This window comes from Hemicordylus capensis, chromosome 7, assembly GCF_027244095.1.
Source record: "Hemicordylus capensis ecotype Gifberg chromosome 7, rHemCap1.1.pri, whole genome shotgun sequence".
Classification (NCBI taxonomy): domain Eukaryota; kingdom Metazoa; phylum Chordata; class Lepidosauria; order Squamata; family Cordylidae; genus Hemicordylus; species Hemicordylus capensis.
Window position 1 is genome coordinate 19195967 of NC_069663.1, and position 13809 is coordinate 19209775.

The 13809-nt window shown below is 48.4% G+C and overlaps 1 protein-coding gene across 3 annotated transcripts in view; it reads left to right on the forward strand.

Annotated features, from left to right (window-relative positions):
• Positions 1-5494: 5494 nt before the first annotated feature.
• The window catches only part of NPHS1 (NPHS1 adhesion molecule, nephrin), a 50226-nt gene continuing 41911 nt past the window's right edge, over positions 5495-13809 (forward strand). For all 3 annotated transcript variants that reach the window (XM_053268127.1, XM_053268129.1, XM_053268128.1), the window contains exons 1-4: positions 5495-5545; positions 8564-8678; positions 12245-12436; positions 12658-12780. In XM_053268127.1, coding sequence (XP_053124102.1) covers positions 8618-8678; positions 12245-12436; positions 12658-12780 — 376 coding nt within the window. In that variant the 5' untranslated portion in view covers positions 5495-5545; positions 8564-8617. The remainder of the gene's footprint in view (positions 5546-8563; positions 8679-12244; positions 12437-12657; positions 12781-13809) is intronic.

Here is a 13809-nt window from a genome sequence, read left to right on the forward strand (position 1 = left end):
AGTGCCTGCCCCTGTGGCAGAGGCCTGCAGCTACCCCCAACCCCCTGGGAAACATACAGCTTCATCAGAGTTTAGGAAGATGCCTTACATCAACCGAGTCTGACCCTTGGTCCATCTAGCTCAGTATTATGGACCAAGGGTCAGACCCGGTCGATATAAGGCATCTTGGCCCTTTCCAGACTAGACTCTACAATGGGGTCAGGACAAATCTCGGAAGTGTGCTTCCACACTTCCCGCGTCGTGACACCGCAGACCCTACACGGACAGCAGGGTGCCGTTCACATTTCCAAGGCCTTGTTGCGAATTTAATCCGGCGTGAAATAGTTGCTGTTTTTTCGGGTTGTTAGCTGCTACAAGACTGCTTTCCCTGCTGTTTACCTTCCAAATGTGACTTGCCCGAACAGAGGCATTTTGCTGCTGATGAGCAGCTAGCCTGGAAAGTGCCCTTCCTAAACTCTGATGAAGCTGTATGTTTCCAGTCAGGCAGTGGTTCTCCAGGGTTTCGGAGAGGGGTTTTCCCCAATCCCACCTGGAGATGCCAAGGATTCAATCTGGAAACATCTCTGCTCCGCTCCCCGTCCATCTAACCCTCTTCCAGGGCTGCTCAACTTGGCCCTCCAGCCTACAACTCCCATAATCCCTGGCTATTGGCCACTGTGGCTGGGGATTATGGGAGCTGTAGTCCAAAAACAGCTGCGGGGGCCTAAGTTGAGCAGGCCTGCAAAACTATCCCGGCTGTAAGTTGATGTCAAGGGTGCAACTCACACCCTTAACCTGGCAACCGGGTATTGTGTGTCTCTTTGGGTTGAATTCAGCCTGAGGGGACACAGAGATGAGCGGGATAAGGCAGTTTCCTATGTTCCTATGTCTCCAGGATTGTTCTGAGGGGGAAAAAATGAGAGAAAAACAGCATACAAAGTGTTTTGTATTTCATGAAGTGCTGCAGAAATTAATAATCATCCCTTAATCCTTTAAAGAAACACCTGCTGGGGTATTAGTTCTGTTTCATTACTGCTGTCTGAAGGAGGTCGGGGTGGGTGGGTGTTGGATAAGGATTTTCCAGAGAAAGTTTCCCTTTCCACGGCAGAAAGAACAGCTCCCCATCCGTCTGTCTAGTCTTTCAAGAAATTATTATTTCTGATATTTAATTATATTAAATACAATTATTATTTCAGTCTGACTTCTCCGCTCTCTGTGCTCAAAGCGGCTTATGGATTTTAAAACTATTTAAACCTCAAACAGTTAATTAACTAACAATTCAATACAGCCATACCCAAGGACAATCAATGAATTAATAAATCAGCCCAATAGTTGGTTAAAAAACACTTGGAAAATGCTAAAGCAACAGGCAAAGAACAAGAAGAACTGAGATAAATGAAGGTTGTTCGGGTGAATTTAGCAGAGCTCAGGCAAATGCTGGAGGAAGATAATAGTCTTTGCTCTTGGGTATGGAATAGGAGGCCATACTTCTGTGGCAGAACAGTAAATTTGTATGCAGAAAGACCCAGGTTCCATCTCTTGCATCTCCATTTACTACTTGATCTCTGAAGACACCTCAAGAAGGGCCTCTGATAACATTCTCAGCCAGGGGGTCTCAACCTTGGGTCCCCAGATGAAGCCGCTGCCAGTCTGTGTAGACAACACTGAGCTAGATGGACCAATGCCTTTGAGTGCGAAAGGCATGCTGCAGAGACCCCAGCCTCCTGGTCGGGGGTCTCCCTGTGAGTTGCCGTGGCACGGAGCCACGCTGCGGCAACTCACGGTTGCAAAAACCGTGCAAAAAGCGCTCGTTCCACAAACCCGGTGTAAGCACTGGGCTACTTAAGCGGATGGCCCGCTTAAGAACCACTGGGCTTGCAGCCGAGCCTGGTGATTCTCACGATGGTAGGAAATCGGGCTAGTGGAGGTTAGCCTGATTTTCTACCACCGTGTGAATAGCCTCACTGTCTGCATGACTGGGAACCCTGGGAAAGACACTGGGGATCCTGGGAAAGACCTTGGGGACCTTGGGAAGCCCTGTATGTTCATAGGTGCTTTTAGTGCATGTTGGCAGTAGGAGCGAGGACAAGGGGCACAATCCCACACTCCCACCACACATATTCATCATAATGTGTGAAGCGGGCAATAGAAGAACCCCGGTTTTGCTTTTTGCTGGTATCCACACACCAGCAGCTTTGCACAAGGCTGATGAGCATCAAGCCAGTACAATCCACAGTGATGCACAGGGGCATGGAACTAGCACCCGCCTGGGGTGTGTGCCGGGGCCGAATGCACCCAGCGAGCCTTTCCCCGCCGAGATCCGCAGAGAGGTGCCGTCAGCGGGCCGTGAAAGCTGCCATGGCTGAGCACGGATTCTGAGAGGACAAGCCAAAGGCTGTGCCTCTGCTCCTGGCTTCTGCAGGTCCAACATGGAAGGAAACAGGAGGAGCGGTGATGGCACGACATACTAATGAGGTGCGCTGCAGCATGACCCGGTGCCATGGCTGCCTCTGCAATCAGCTCTGATCAGGAAGCCGCTCTACCTGCGACGATGCCTGAGCTGCAATGCAGATCACACATCATGGTCTCGAACGGACACACATCTGTTAGTGCCCGTGGCACCTTCCACTCTCCTGCCCCCTACTATGTAGCAGTTAGTGGGGTGGGGTGGGGTGGTGGTGGTGCAGTACAGGATTTTGGCAGAGGGAAGCCCCCTCCCCACATGCTGTGCTCCCAGTCCTGACTGAGCCTCCATGGCTACAGACCCTAGCACACAAGGGCCAATCGCATGCGTAACATAATGAGGGCATTCACACAATCAGGGAGGCAGGTCTCACAATCAGCGAGACCCGCTTTTGCCGGGTTTGCAGGGAGAGAGGGCGAAGCCCGGCTGGATCGGCCGCCCCCCGACTGCCGGTTCCGTGACGGAGCTGGTGGGGGCTGGGGAGTTAGGGGGCCGTGTGGCCCCCGGTAGCTCCAGTATGCCCTGCGTGAGCGCACAGGGCATACTGGGGAGACCCCCAAGCCGGGAGGCTGCTTTTAAGCCTCCCAGCTGGGGATCTACTTGTGAGTAGCCGTGGCGCGGAGCTGCGCTGCGGCTACTCGCAATGTAAAAGATCAGGTTTGCAGAGCGCTCGCTCCACAAACCCAGTTTAAGGGGAGGGCTAGTTTGGCGGGTTAACCGCCAGGAAGCCACTGGGCTCACCTGCAAGCCCGGTGGCTCCCACGATCAGGCAAAATCGGGCTAGGCTCCCCTAGCCCAGTTTTGCCTGATCATGGGAATAGCTCGACAAACTGGGTTCTATCCAGGTTTGGGAGCTGTGTGTGCTCCTAATTTTCGGTTGTGTGGAAGCGAGGTAAGAGGGAAATCTGGTGGAAGTGATTGTGAGGAAGCAAGTTAGGAGGAAAAGCTACTCAGGTTTTCCTCCTACCTTGCTTCCACAGAATCACTTCTACCCAGGTTTTCCTCCTACCTTGCTTCCACAGAATCACTTCTACCCAGGTTTTCCTCCTACCTTGCTTCCACAGAATCACTTCTACCCAGGTTTTCCTCCTACCTTGCTTCCACAGAATCACTTCTACCCAGGTTTTCCTCCTACCTTGCTTCCACACAACTGAAAATTGAGAGCACACACAGCTCCCAAACCTGGGTAGAACACAGTTTTCGATTGTGTGAATGACCTCACAGCTTCTTTGTCCTTTTGACTTTACTGGTAGGACTTGTCTTGCTGCTAACCAGGCTTGCATTCTCATGGTGCTGAGCACCTTCTTATAGCACCGTTCATGCAGTGTTACTGCCCTCTGCTGGTAAGTACTTGTCTGTGTTAGGGTAGATTCATTGGTGTATTGGTTCAATGTATTTCCCCCAGCTTCTGTTATCTGGACAGTCATGTTTACAGATGCAAATTTGAGAATGAAACTTTGGGTAGCAAGCATAGATATAACATGTGGCAGAAAAGCTTCCTTGATGCTGTTTTTGGTGGCATATGGGTATTAACTAGGAATTACTCTCTCATGTATTGTGGGTAGGAAAAACTAGGTTGGAGACAGATGGTATTCTAGCATAGAACCTTTTCTAGTGGTTGCTGGTATCTCCCCACTGCCTGTCATTTTTTTTAGCTCTTTTAGGATAAAGAATTCTTTCCCCTGCTGTGTAAACCACTTTGTGTTATACTTTTTGTGTAATAAAAAAGTATTTCTTCTAAACTATGTAATATTCTAAACGAAACCAAACTGTCCCCCCCTCCCTCCCTCCAAGAGTTACAGGTGGTTTGAAAGAGTGATTCTGGTTTGTGCATTCATCCCATTTCCACCTCTGGTAAACAGGTTGTGCAGGTTTTCTGCATTGTTTAAAAAACCTGCAAAACCTATTTGATCATAGATGACAGTGGGGCTATTCTTATGATCACAAAAATTGGGCTAGGAAATCCTAGTCCGATTTTTGTGATCATAAGAACCACCGGGCTGGCAGCCGAGCCCGGTGGTTCTGGAGCGGCTAACCCGCTCCTGTAGCCCACCCCTTAGCCCGGGTTTGCGAAGCAAGCGCTCTGCAAACCCAGGCTATCTGCTCATGAGTAGCTGCGGCGTGGCTCCGCGCCATGGCTACTTATGAGTAGACCCCCGGCCGGGAGGCTTAAAAGCAGTTTCTCGGCTCGGGGGTCTCCCCAGTATGCCCTGCGCACTTGCAGGGCAATACACAAAATAATACACAAAATAAGTATTGAATTTTTTTAGAGCATCATATATATGCATGGCAGTTTACAAAGTACCAAAGGCTGAGCCTCTGCAAAGGAGATCTATCTTATCTATTTGCTATTGCTCTGTGTAAAGCGCCCTGAGCCATTTTTGGAAGGGCAGTGTAGAAATCAAATAAATAAATAATAAATAAATACCCAATGGAAAGTGACGCCTCCTCCTTCCTGGCTCTCTTCAAAACTATTTTCTGTCCCCGCTCTTGGATCTCTTCGCTACCCTGTGTTTCTACAATTCTATGATCTCAAAACATTTGGGCCACAATCCAACACAAAATTAAACACACACAAGCCTATTGAAATCAGTGCCTTTAGCGGCACAAATCTGTGTTGGACTGAAGCCATGAATTAGTGAGCGGTGGTTTCAGTTCTCAGCTTTTGAGGGAAGCGACTGCCAGACCAACCTCCCTCCCATTAGAAGAAGAAAAAAAAAAGCGTTCCCAAGAAATTGAAAAACATTATACTGCTGACGATTATATATTGCCTCTTCAGGGAGGTGAGGGAAGATAAAATTAAAAACCCAGAGAAAAACAGCATGTTGGAAATTGCTTGACTAGAGTGTCACCTTAATTGCTTGGCCGCGTCTTCCCTGGCCTGTAATCAAAGTCTCCCCCGTGGAGTGTGGGGCGGATTCTTGGCCCTGCACAAATTGCTTCTGTGCTCGTCGGAGGCAGGGTGCCCGTGGGCAGATGCGGCAAGGGGGACGTTGTGGGAGGGACCAGGGCTGGAATTTGCGCCATCTCACTGACTTGGCAGTCCTGCTTCTGGGGAGGATGTGAAGAGTCCAGCTGAGAACATCTGCCTCTGGGGACAAGGTAGGACAATGGGGAAAGGCAGGGTACAGTTCTGAAAGGGCTTCCAGGAGAGCTGGTCTTGTGGTTGCAAGCATGGCTTGTCCCCTTAGCTAAGCAGGGTCCACCCTGGTTGCATATGAATGGGAGACTAGAAGTGTGAGCACTGGAAGATACTCCCTTCAGGGGATGGAGCCGCTCTGGGAAGAGCATCTAGGTTTCAAATTCCCTCCCTGGCAGCATCTCCAAGATAGGGCTGAGAGAGATTCCTGCCTGCAACCTTGGAGAAGCTGCTGCCAGTCTGTGAAGACAATACTGAGCTAGATAGACCGATGGTCTGACTCAGTATATGGCAACTTCCTATGTTCCTTTGTTTTTTTTAAAAAAAATGAATGTGGGCATTGTGCACTTTTAGAGTGCAATGCACATCTGGGTCTCTGTCCGTTGTCTGCCCATGTCAGATTGTAAACACCTTGGGGCAGAGGCCCATCCCCAGACTTTGTAAACTGCCATGCACATAGATGGTGCTCTTCAAAATTTACAGTACTTATTTTGCACCACTGTGATGGGGAAATGAGGGCAGAAGCGACCCTTTCCTAAGGCAGGGTGAGGCAACTGCCTCAGGTGGCATGTTATTGGGGAGGCTGCAGGGTGGCAAAGTGCCCCCTATTGCCACCACTGTAGCAGCTCTTTGGAGCAGCTCTGACACTCGAAAGCTTTGCAAAGAGCATTTCCCCTCACACTCCATGCAAAGCTTGCAAGAAGCACCAGGAGAAAAGAGGAGGTTGCCAGCAGAAAAAAGGTTCCTTCTTCCTTGTCCCACTTTCAAATTTCCAAGAGTCAGTTTTGAAAGTCGGCTAGCCCCCAAGCAGGGTTGTGAGGCAAGGCAGTGTTTGGTGCCTGCTCTCAAGCTCTGCACTACCTTGGGGTCACCCCTAAGTGAGGGTGACAGAGAGACGGCTTGCACCAGATCTTCTGGAGAAGGTCCACAGCAGAGGGTCAGATGACATGGTCTGTAGAATGAATCACTTAAAAAGGCATCTGGTGTCCCGGTCTGGCAGCGGCTTCTCCAACTCTCCAGTCTCTCTCTCAGCCCTATCTTGGAGATGCCAGGGAGGGAATTTTGGAACCTTCTGCTCTTCCCAGAGTGGCCCCATCCCCTGAGGGGAATCTCTTACAGTGATCACACATGTAGCCTACCATTCAAATGCAAAGCAGGATGGACCCTGCTTAGGTTGGCAACTTTGATGGAAACTATTTCTCAAGATTTTTTCCTCCAGTATTTTTCACATTATCATGTCATTCAGATCTCCAGGATCGCTACAATAGAGAGCTGGAATTGATGCTGATTCGTGGCGTTTCCAGGCCAATCCCAGGGTGGGTGGGTGGGTGGGTTTAGCAATCCTAGTCGCAGAATTCCCATGTCTTATTTAATCTGGCCATTTATGACTGGCTGTGCACTCAAGAAAGGGAAAATAAAGAAAGTTGGCAAACCATGTAATTCTAGAATCCATTGCCAGAAGATGTGTCGTGGCCAAAAAAAAGATTACTGGGGATGTCAAATATGGGTCTCCAGATGATAGTGGACTAAAACTCTTGGGGATGATGGAAACTGTAGTCCAACAACATCTGTAGTCCAGCAACACCTTCACCCATTGTGGCTGGGGATGATGGGAGTTATAGTCCAATAACATCTGGAGACCCCAGTTTGAGAACCCTGAATTAGATCATTTCATGGAAGACAGGCCTTTCAGCATCTATCACCCACGACAGCGAATGCAATCGCTATGATCAGAGGCTGTGTTTCTCTCAATACCATATGCTGGTGACATACAAGAGGACTGTCTTTATTTATTTTAAAGATGTATACCCTGCCTTTGCCTTTCCATATAAAAGATCCCCAAGGCAGCTTACAGTAAGTAATGCAAGGCAATACAAGTGGTGCTGCTGAGACAGCAAAAAGAAAAGCTGTCATTAAAGCTGCTGGCTGCTGTCCTTTCCTGCCCTGGGGAAGCCCAAGGGAAGAAACCGGCCCCGCCACCACTTCCAGAGCATGTTGCCTGTCAGCCCTGATGGACAAGGGTCTCTCCTCCCTGCTGTCTCCGTGTCCCACTTGCAAACTTCCCAGGGGCATCAGACTGGCCATTGTTGGGAATAAGATGCTGATTGGATGAAGCAGGAGAGCTGGCCTTGTGGTAGCAAGCAAGAATTGTCCTCTTTGCTGAGCAGGATCCCCACTGGCTTGCATTTGAATGGGAGGCTACATGTGTGAGCACTGTAAGATGTCCCCCTTAGGGGATGGGGCCGCTCAGAAGGTTCCAAAATTCCATCCCTGGCTTCTCCAAGACAGGGCTGAGAGAGAGACTCCTGCCTGCAGACTTGGAGAAGCCGCTGCCAGTCTGTGTGTAGACAATACTGAGCTAGATGGACCGATGGTCTGACTCAGTATATGGCAGCTTCCTATGTTCCTGTCCATCAGGGCTCTTCTGTTCTTAATCAAGGGTGGCTCTTCTATGAGGCCAGGTGAAGCAGTTGCCTCAGACAGCAGATTATTGGAGTGCCAGTGAGATGGCGCAGCGGGGAAATGACTTGACTACCAAGCCAGAGGTTGCTGGTTTGAATCCCTGCTGGTATGGTCCCCAGTCTATAGGAAACACTTATATCGGGCAGCAGCAATACAGGAAGATGCTGAAAGGCATCATCTCATGCTGCGTGGGAGATGGCAATGGTCAACCCTTCCTGTAGTCTACCAAGGAAAACCACAGGGCTCTGTGGTTGCCAGGAGTTGACACCAACTCGACGGCACACTTTACCTTTTAGTTTAGTGAGATGGCAAGAGGCCCTCCTGCTACCCACTTTTTAAAAAGTGGGGTGGACATGGGTAGGGCCACATTTGGTGTCCTGCCTCAGATGCACAGAGGCGTTTTTAACCATGGCCTTCTCTCTTGGCTTTAAATCCAGCATGACCCACTGGACCACACGGGGCAAATTGCCCATTAGTAATCTCTCTCAACCATCTTTCTGTCTGATGCTCCCCTGCAGGTTCCCACCATCCTGACCCTCTGATTCTAAAGTTCAGAGCATCAGCAGGTAGGAATGGTTCCTTGGGGCGTACGTAGCATGCTTATCTGCCTCCTCCTGGACCTGACTGCAGAAGGTGAGAAAGTTCAGCTGAAGAACAGCTCCTCCGAGAAATCTCTCCGGTGTAGCTGACAAGAGTGGAATTCCATCATCTTCTGCCTCAGCAGCTCATAACTTACACATCAGAGTTAAAAAGGCTTTTTGATTCTGGTTTCATAGGAAGATACAGTGTTAGCTAGGAAAGGGCCAAATTTAACAAAAGGGGCCAGGAACATGGGGAAACGGCAGAAAGCTTGACAAATGCAGTTGGTTGACTTGCAGATGATTGTAAAAATGGAGCTTTAAATGAAGAACATATAAAAGAGCTAACAATGTAAAGAAGAGGAGAGCTGGTCTTGTGGTAGCAAGCATGACATGTCCTCTTAGCTAAGCAGGGTCCACCCTGGTTGGGTATGAATGGGAGACTAGCAGTGTGAGCACTGTAAGATATTCCCCTTAGGGGATGGAGCCACTCTGGGAAGAGTGTCTAGGTTCCAAGTTCCCTTTCTGGCATCTCCAAGATAGGGCTGAGAGAGATTCCTGCTTGCAACCTTAAAGAAGCTGCTGCCAGTCTGTGCTGACAATACTGAGCTAGATAGACCAAGGGTCTGACTCAGTATATGGCAGCTTCCTATGTTCCTAATGGTGGGCAGAAAAGGCATCAGATTGTCAGCTCAGTTGCAGCTGTACCAGGATCTCTCCATAGCATTTGGGGGAGATCCCCATTTTATTGAACTTTCTCCCCAAAGTGATACTTTTTCATCTCCCTCAAAGGGTCTTTCCTCTCCCTCAGCTGTCAAACAGAGCTTTTCTGTCCCCCAAAACATATTTTCTCTCCCCCAAAGAATCTTTCCTTTCCCCCCAAAAAATTTAAACGAGTTGCTCCTCAAGCTTTCCTTCTGATTCACCCCTGCTGCTTGACCCAGATCTCACGTTAGCAAAAGCTACTGAGAAAGTGAGAATCCAGGAATCTATAAAGAAACAGTAAAGAGACGTATAGGCCATGCACACCTGGGGCTTCTGCATCAGCCAATATGGATACCACCGGCAGCAAAAATTACTCTTAATGGGAGTTATATGCTTTGAATGTAAAGAAAGGGAAATGTGGAATGACTGTAGAATTCACAGTTCCTAGCCTGGTGCAGAGAGAATATACTGTATTTACCTGAATAGAAGACAACTCTGAATTTGGATGACCTCCTTACAAAATACATCCGCTGTGGTGGCTCAGTGGCACAGTAGCTTGCCTAGGGAGCAAGAGGCTGTTAGTTCGAATCCCCACCGGTGTGCTTCCCAGACCGTGCCTAGTAAATATATATTTGTAGTCACCTATATCGGGCAGCAGCGATATAGGAAGGTGCTGGAGGCAGATGCTCACTTCAGTTACAACGGCAAAGGCATCGTCTCATAGTGGTTGTAACTGTAAACGGCCCAGAGATGCAAGTTTGGGGTGGTATAGAAATATTTTAAATGAATCAATCAAATAAAATAAACAAACAAAAACTGCACGGGAAAAAGGCAATGGTAAACCTCTCCTGTATTCTACCCAGAAAACCACACGGTGCTCTGGTCTCCAGGAATGGACACCGACTCAACGGCACCATCTTTCCTTTCCTTTCCTTACAAAATACAGGTTAAATACAGGTTATATCTGTATTTACATAAAAGGAAGAGGACTGTGAACTTACAAAGACCACCCCGGCCCACAATTTCTAACATCAAAGAAAAACCTAGAGGTTGTTCACACGATTTCATGTTGCTGGGAGCTCAGACCACGCTCCCAGATGATCTGTGCTGCGTGACTGCAGTGTGGAGCTCTGGGGGCCAGGATGACGTGTCCTCCTGGCTTCCGGAGATCCCACAATGCACTGTGTGACACGTGCAAAGCATTGGGGGATTCCCCCAGTAGAGGGGCACTCTAGGCTCCCGTCTCTATGTCCGCTGGGGCTAAACATACTTAGCCCCAGTGAACACACGATCCGGTAGCCTAGATGAAGGGAGTGCTTGCTCCCTTAACCTCGGGTAACAGTCAAGCTAAACAGCTGGGCTAGGTGGCGCTGCCCCTGCAGGATCGGGACCAATCTCGGTGGTTCTCATGTGCAGCCTGACCCCAGGCTGAGTGTCCCTCGCCTGGGTTAGGCTGTGCGTGAGAACAGCATTCTAGTTTTGGATTCCGGTAAATGTAGTATAATAAAAGGAGAGACACCTGAGGTGTGTGTGCACGGGCATGTGCATGCATGCAGTGTGTGTGTGTTTGGGGGGGAGGGACTCCCTAAATCTTGCTTAAGATCATGGTGGGTTGTGTTCCTTCCTTAACACTGCATCTGTGTGGGGTGGGGGGAGTTAAAGACAATGCTTCATGCTGCCCCACTTTCTAAAACGGTAGGATTTTTTCTCTCTTTCATAGATCAGTTTTCTTGTGAAGAGAGTGTGTTGGAATTTTATGGGTTATATAATCTGTTTATTAAAAAATGTAGAAGCTGAGCAGGGATCAATACCCAGAGAGACTGTTCTAGTCTTCAAAGTGGCATCCATTCCCCCCCCACCAAGCAAGCAGCCTGCTCTTGGAATATTTCCCCCTCCTCCACCAGGCTTCCCCCCTTGCTGGTTACCAAAACCCCCTTTGTGTTGGCTACAGTCAAACGGCTTCTTTCTGCTCCTTCCAAAGTAATGTGGCATATCCAGAATAGCTAGTTGCCACGAGCCATCAAAGCTCATTGAAGCAAGCATTTTCTGGCCATCCGTGTCTGCCAAAGAAGCATTTGGGTATACGAAAGCCCATGCCATCTTCCACATCCAAAGATGCTGTTTGCAAATAGCAAGGAAATGCCAGACTCCAGCAAATACCACATGATATTGGTGCTGGGCTTTCTTTCTTTCTTTCTTTCTTTCTTTCTTTCTTTCTTTCTTTCTTTCTTTCTTTCTTTCTTTCTTTCTTTCTTCCTTCCTTCCTTCCTTCCTTCCTTCCTTCCTTCCTTCCTTCCTTCCTTCCTTTCACACAGTGCATTGCAATGGGGAAATATGGCCCTCTTTGAATTGGTACGGTTGTCATGGCAATAATAATACGGTACATCATAGTAAAGTAAAGTGTGCCGTTGAGTCGGTGTCAACTCCTGGTGACCACAAAGTCCTGTAGTTTTCTTTGGTAGAATACAGGAGGGGTTGACCATTCCCCACCCCCCGTGCAGTATGAGGTGATGCCTTTCAGCATCTTCCTATATCGTTGCTGCCCGATATAGTACCAGTGGCGATTCGAACTGGCAACCTCCTGCTTGTTAGTCAAGCTTTTCCCCACTGCGCCATTGGTATAGCATATCTTATCCCAATTCCCAGCAATTGTCAAGAAAGGCAACGCAGGCAGGTCTAATGGTTGTTCCACTTCTGATCCATCTATTAGGAGACTTGTGCAGACGAAGCCAGGTTGGATATATTCTGAAACTGGGAATTGGAGTTGCACTCTGATTTTTTCAGTTTCCTCTCCTGAGCACACCAAAATGGAAAATTTAAGGTGTGATCACCAGCTTGGGGGAAATAGCTAGTTCCTGAGAGAGTACATGTTGTTCACCATCGTTAACATTTCTTGTCTGCTGGGTTGCCATGCAGAGAATTTTCAGCAGGCCTTCCGTGTGCAGCCAGATGACCGCACCGTCCATGAAGGGGAAACTGCTCTGCTGAAGTGTGAGGTGGACAACCTCTCTGGCATTGTGCAGTGGGTGAAGGATGGACTCCTACTGGGTCCGAACCCAAATATCCCCCGATTCCCCCGCTACAGAATGGTGGGAGAGCCTAGCAAAGGTAAGAGATGGGGGAGTTGGTTCTGATCCGTGCTGTGATCAGTCTGGCCTGGCTTTGCCACATTGCTCCAGCCCTGTTGCCTCCCAAAGCATGCCCCATCCTGCTTAGATGGGATTCGGATCCATCAAGGCAAGAACTGAGAATACAGCCCAGGATGAGAAGAGATGAACCAAACATCAGAGAACCATCACTGACTTTTCTCTTGCCTTCTGATGTTTCAGGTGTGTATAATCTGCAGATAACAAGGGCCCAGGTGGAAGACCACGGCTGCTATGAATGCCAAGTGGGAGCCTCTGAGACGAGCAGTGGCATCATCTCTAAACATGTGCTCCTCATGGTGCTCAGTAAGTATTGGAGAAAATGGAGCGATGCCATGTTGCTCACTGGAGATGTGCATGGAATTCACACAAATGGGTTCAAATTTGAATTGAATTTGAATTGATTCCATTTGTAACCATTGAATAGAGTTCAGATTCGTTCGAATCGATTCGCATTCGCCCAACCCTGAATCAAATTTGGATGAGTTTGCCTGAATTCCATTCGAAATTTGAATCGATTCGTGTGAATTCAAAATTTGAATCGATTCGTGTGAATTCAAAATTTGAATCGATTCGTGTGAATTTGGGGCACATCCCTATTGCTCACCTAATTAAAGCAGTACACCCTCCTCCAGCATCCATCGAGAAGCAACCTCCGTTTCCTAGACACTGGCTGGAGCTGCAAAGGGTAGCAGCTGCCTTGGTAGTTACATTTTGGGCACCAGAGAGAAACATGATGGGAAACAGACAGATCTGTCCTTTGGGGCCTTTTGAGTCAACACCTCTTCATTTGATTTGGAATTTGCACAGCCTCTATAAGATTTGTTAACATAGCCCTCGGGGACATAGTTTTGAGTGATGGCGGGTACTTCTGGGGGCAGTAAGAATTGGCAAAAATTGCCCGTCCCCTACACAATAACTGCAGTGTAGATCCAGAAGCTCTCCACTGTGGGGATGCTTCTTTCCGAAGCATGGGCACATGGTTAGTGAGGGTGTCAGTCAGTGGGACTGACTAAACACAACGGATCCAGTTAGAAAGGGTGAATAGAAAACAAGAACATGGTCTGGTAGAGCTTGTCGCTGCACTGTTTGAAAGTCATAGGAGAAGCTGCACCGTGTGGAATTCTCCCTTCCCTGCAGCTCTTCAAGGCATGGGAGCTCTGGAGGGCTGGATCTGGCAAGCAAAAACAGCTGTGCTGCAGTAATTATTAACAAAAAATTCCAAGTGTTTATGATAACAATTTCATACCCACTTAAAAATATTCCTGGCACGTTTTGAGTCAAATGAAGGTTAGTATTTAAAAATGGAAAGCTTTTCTCTTCTCATTCTTGATT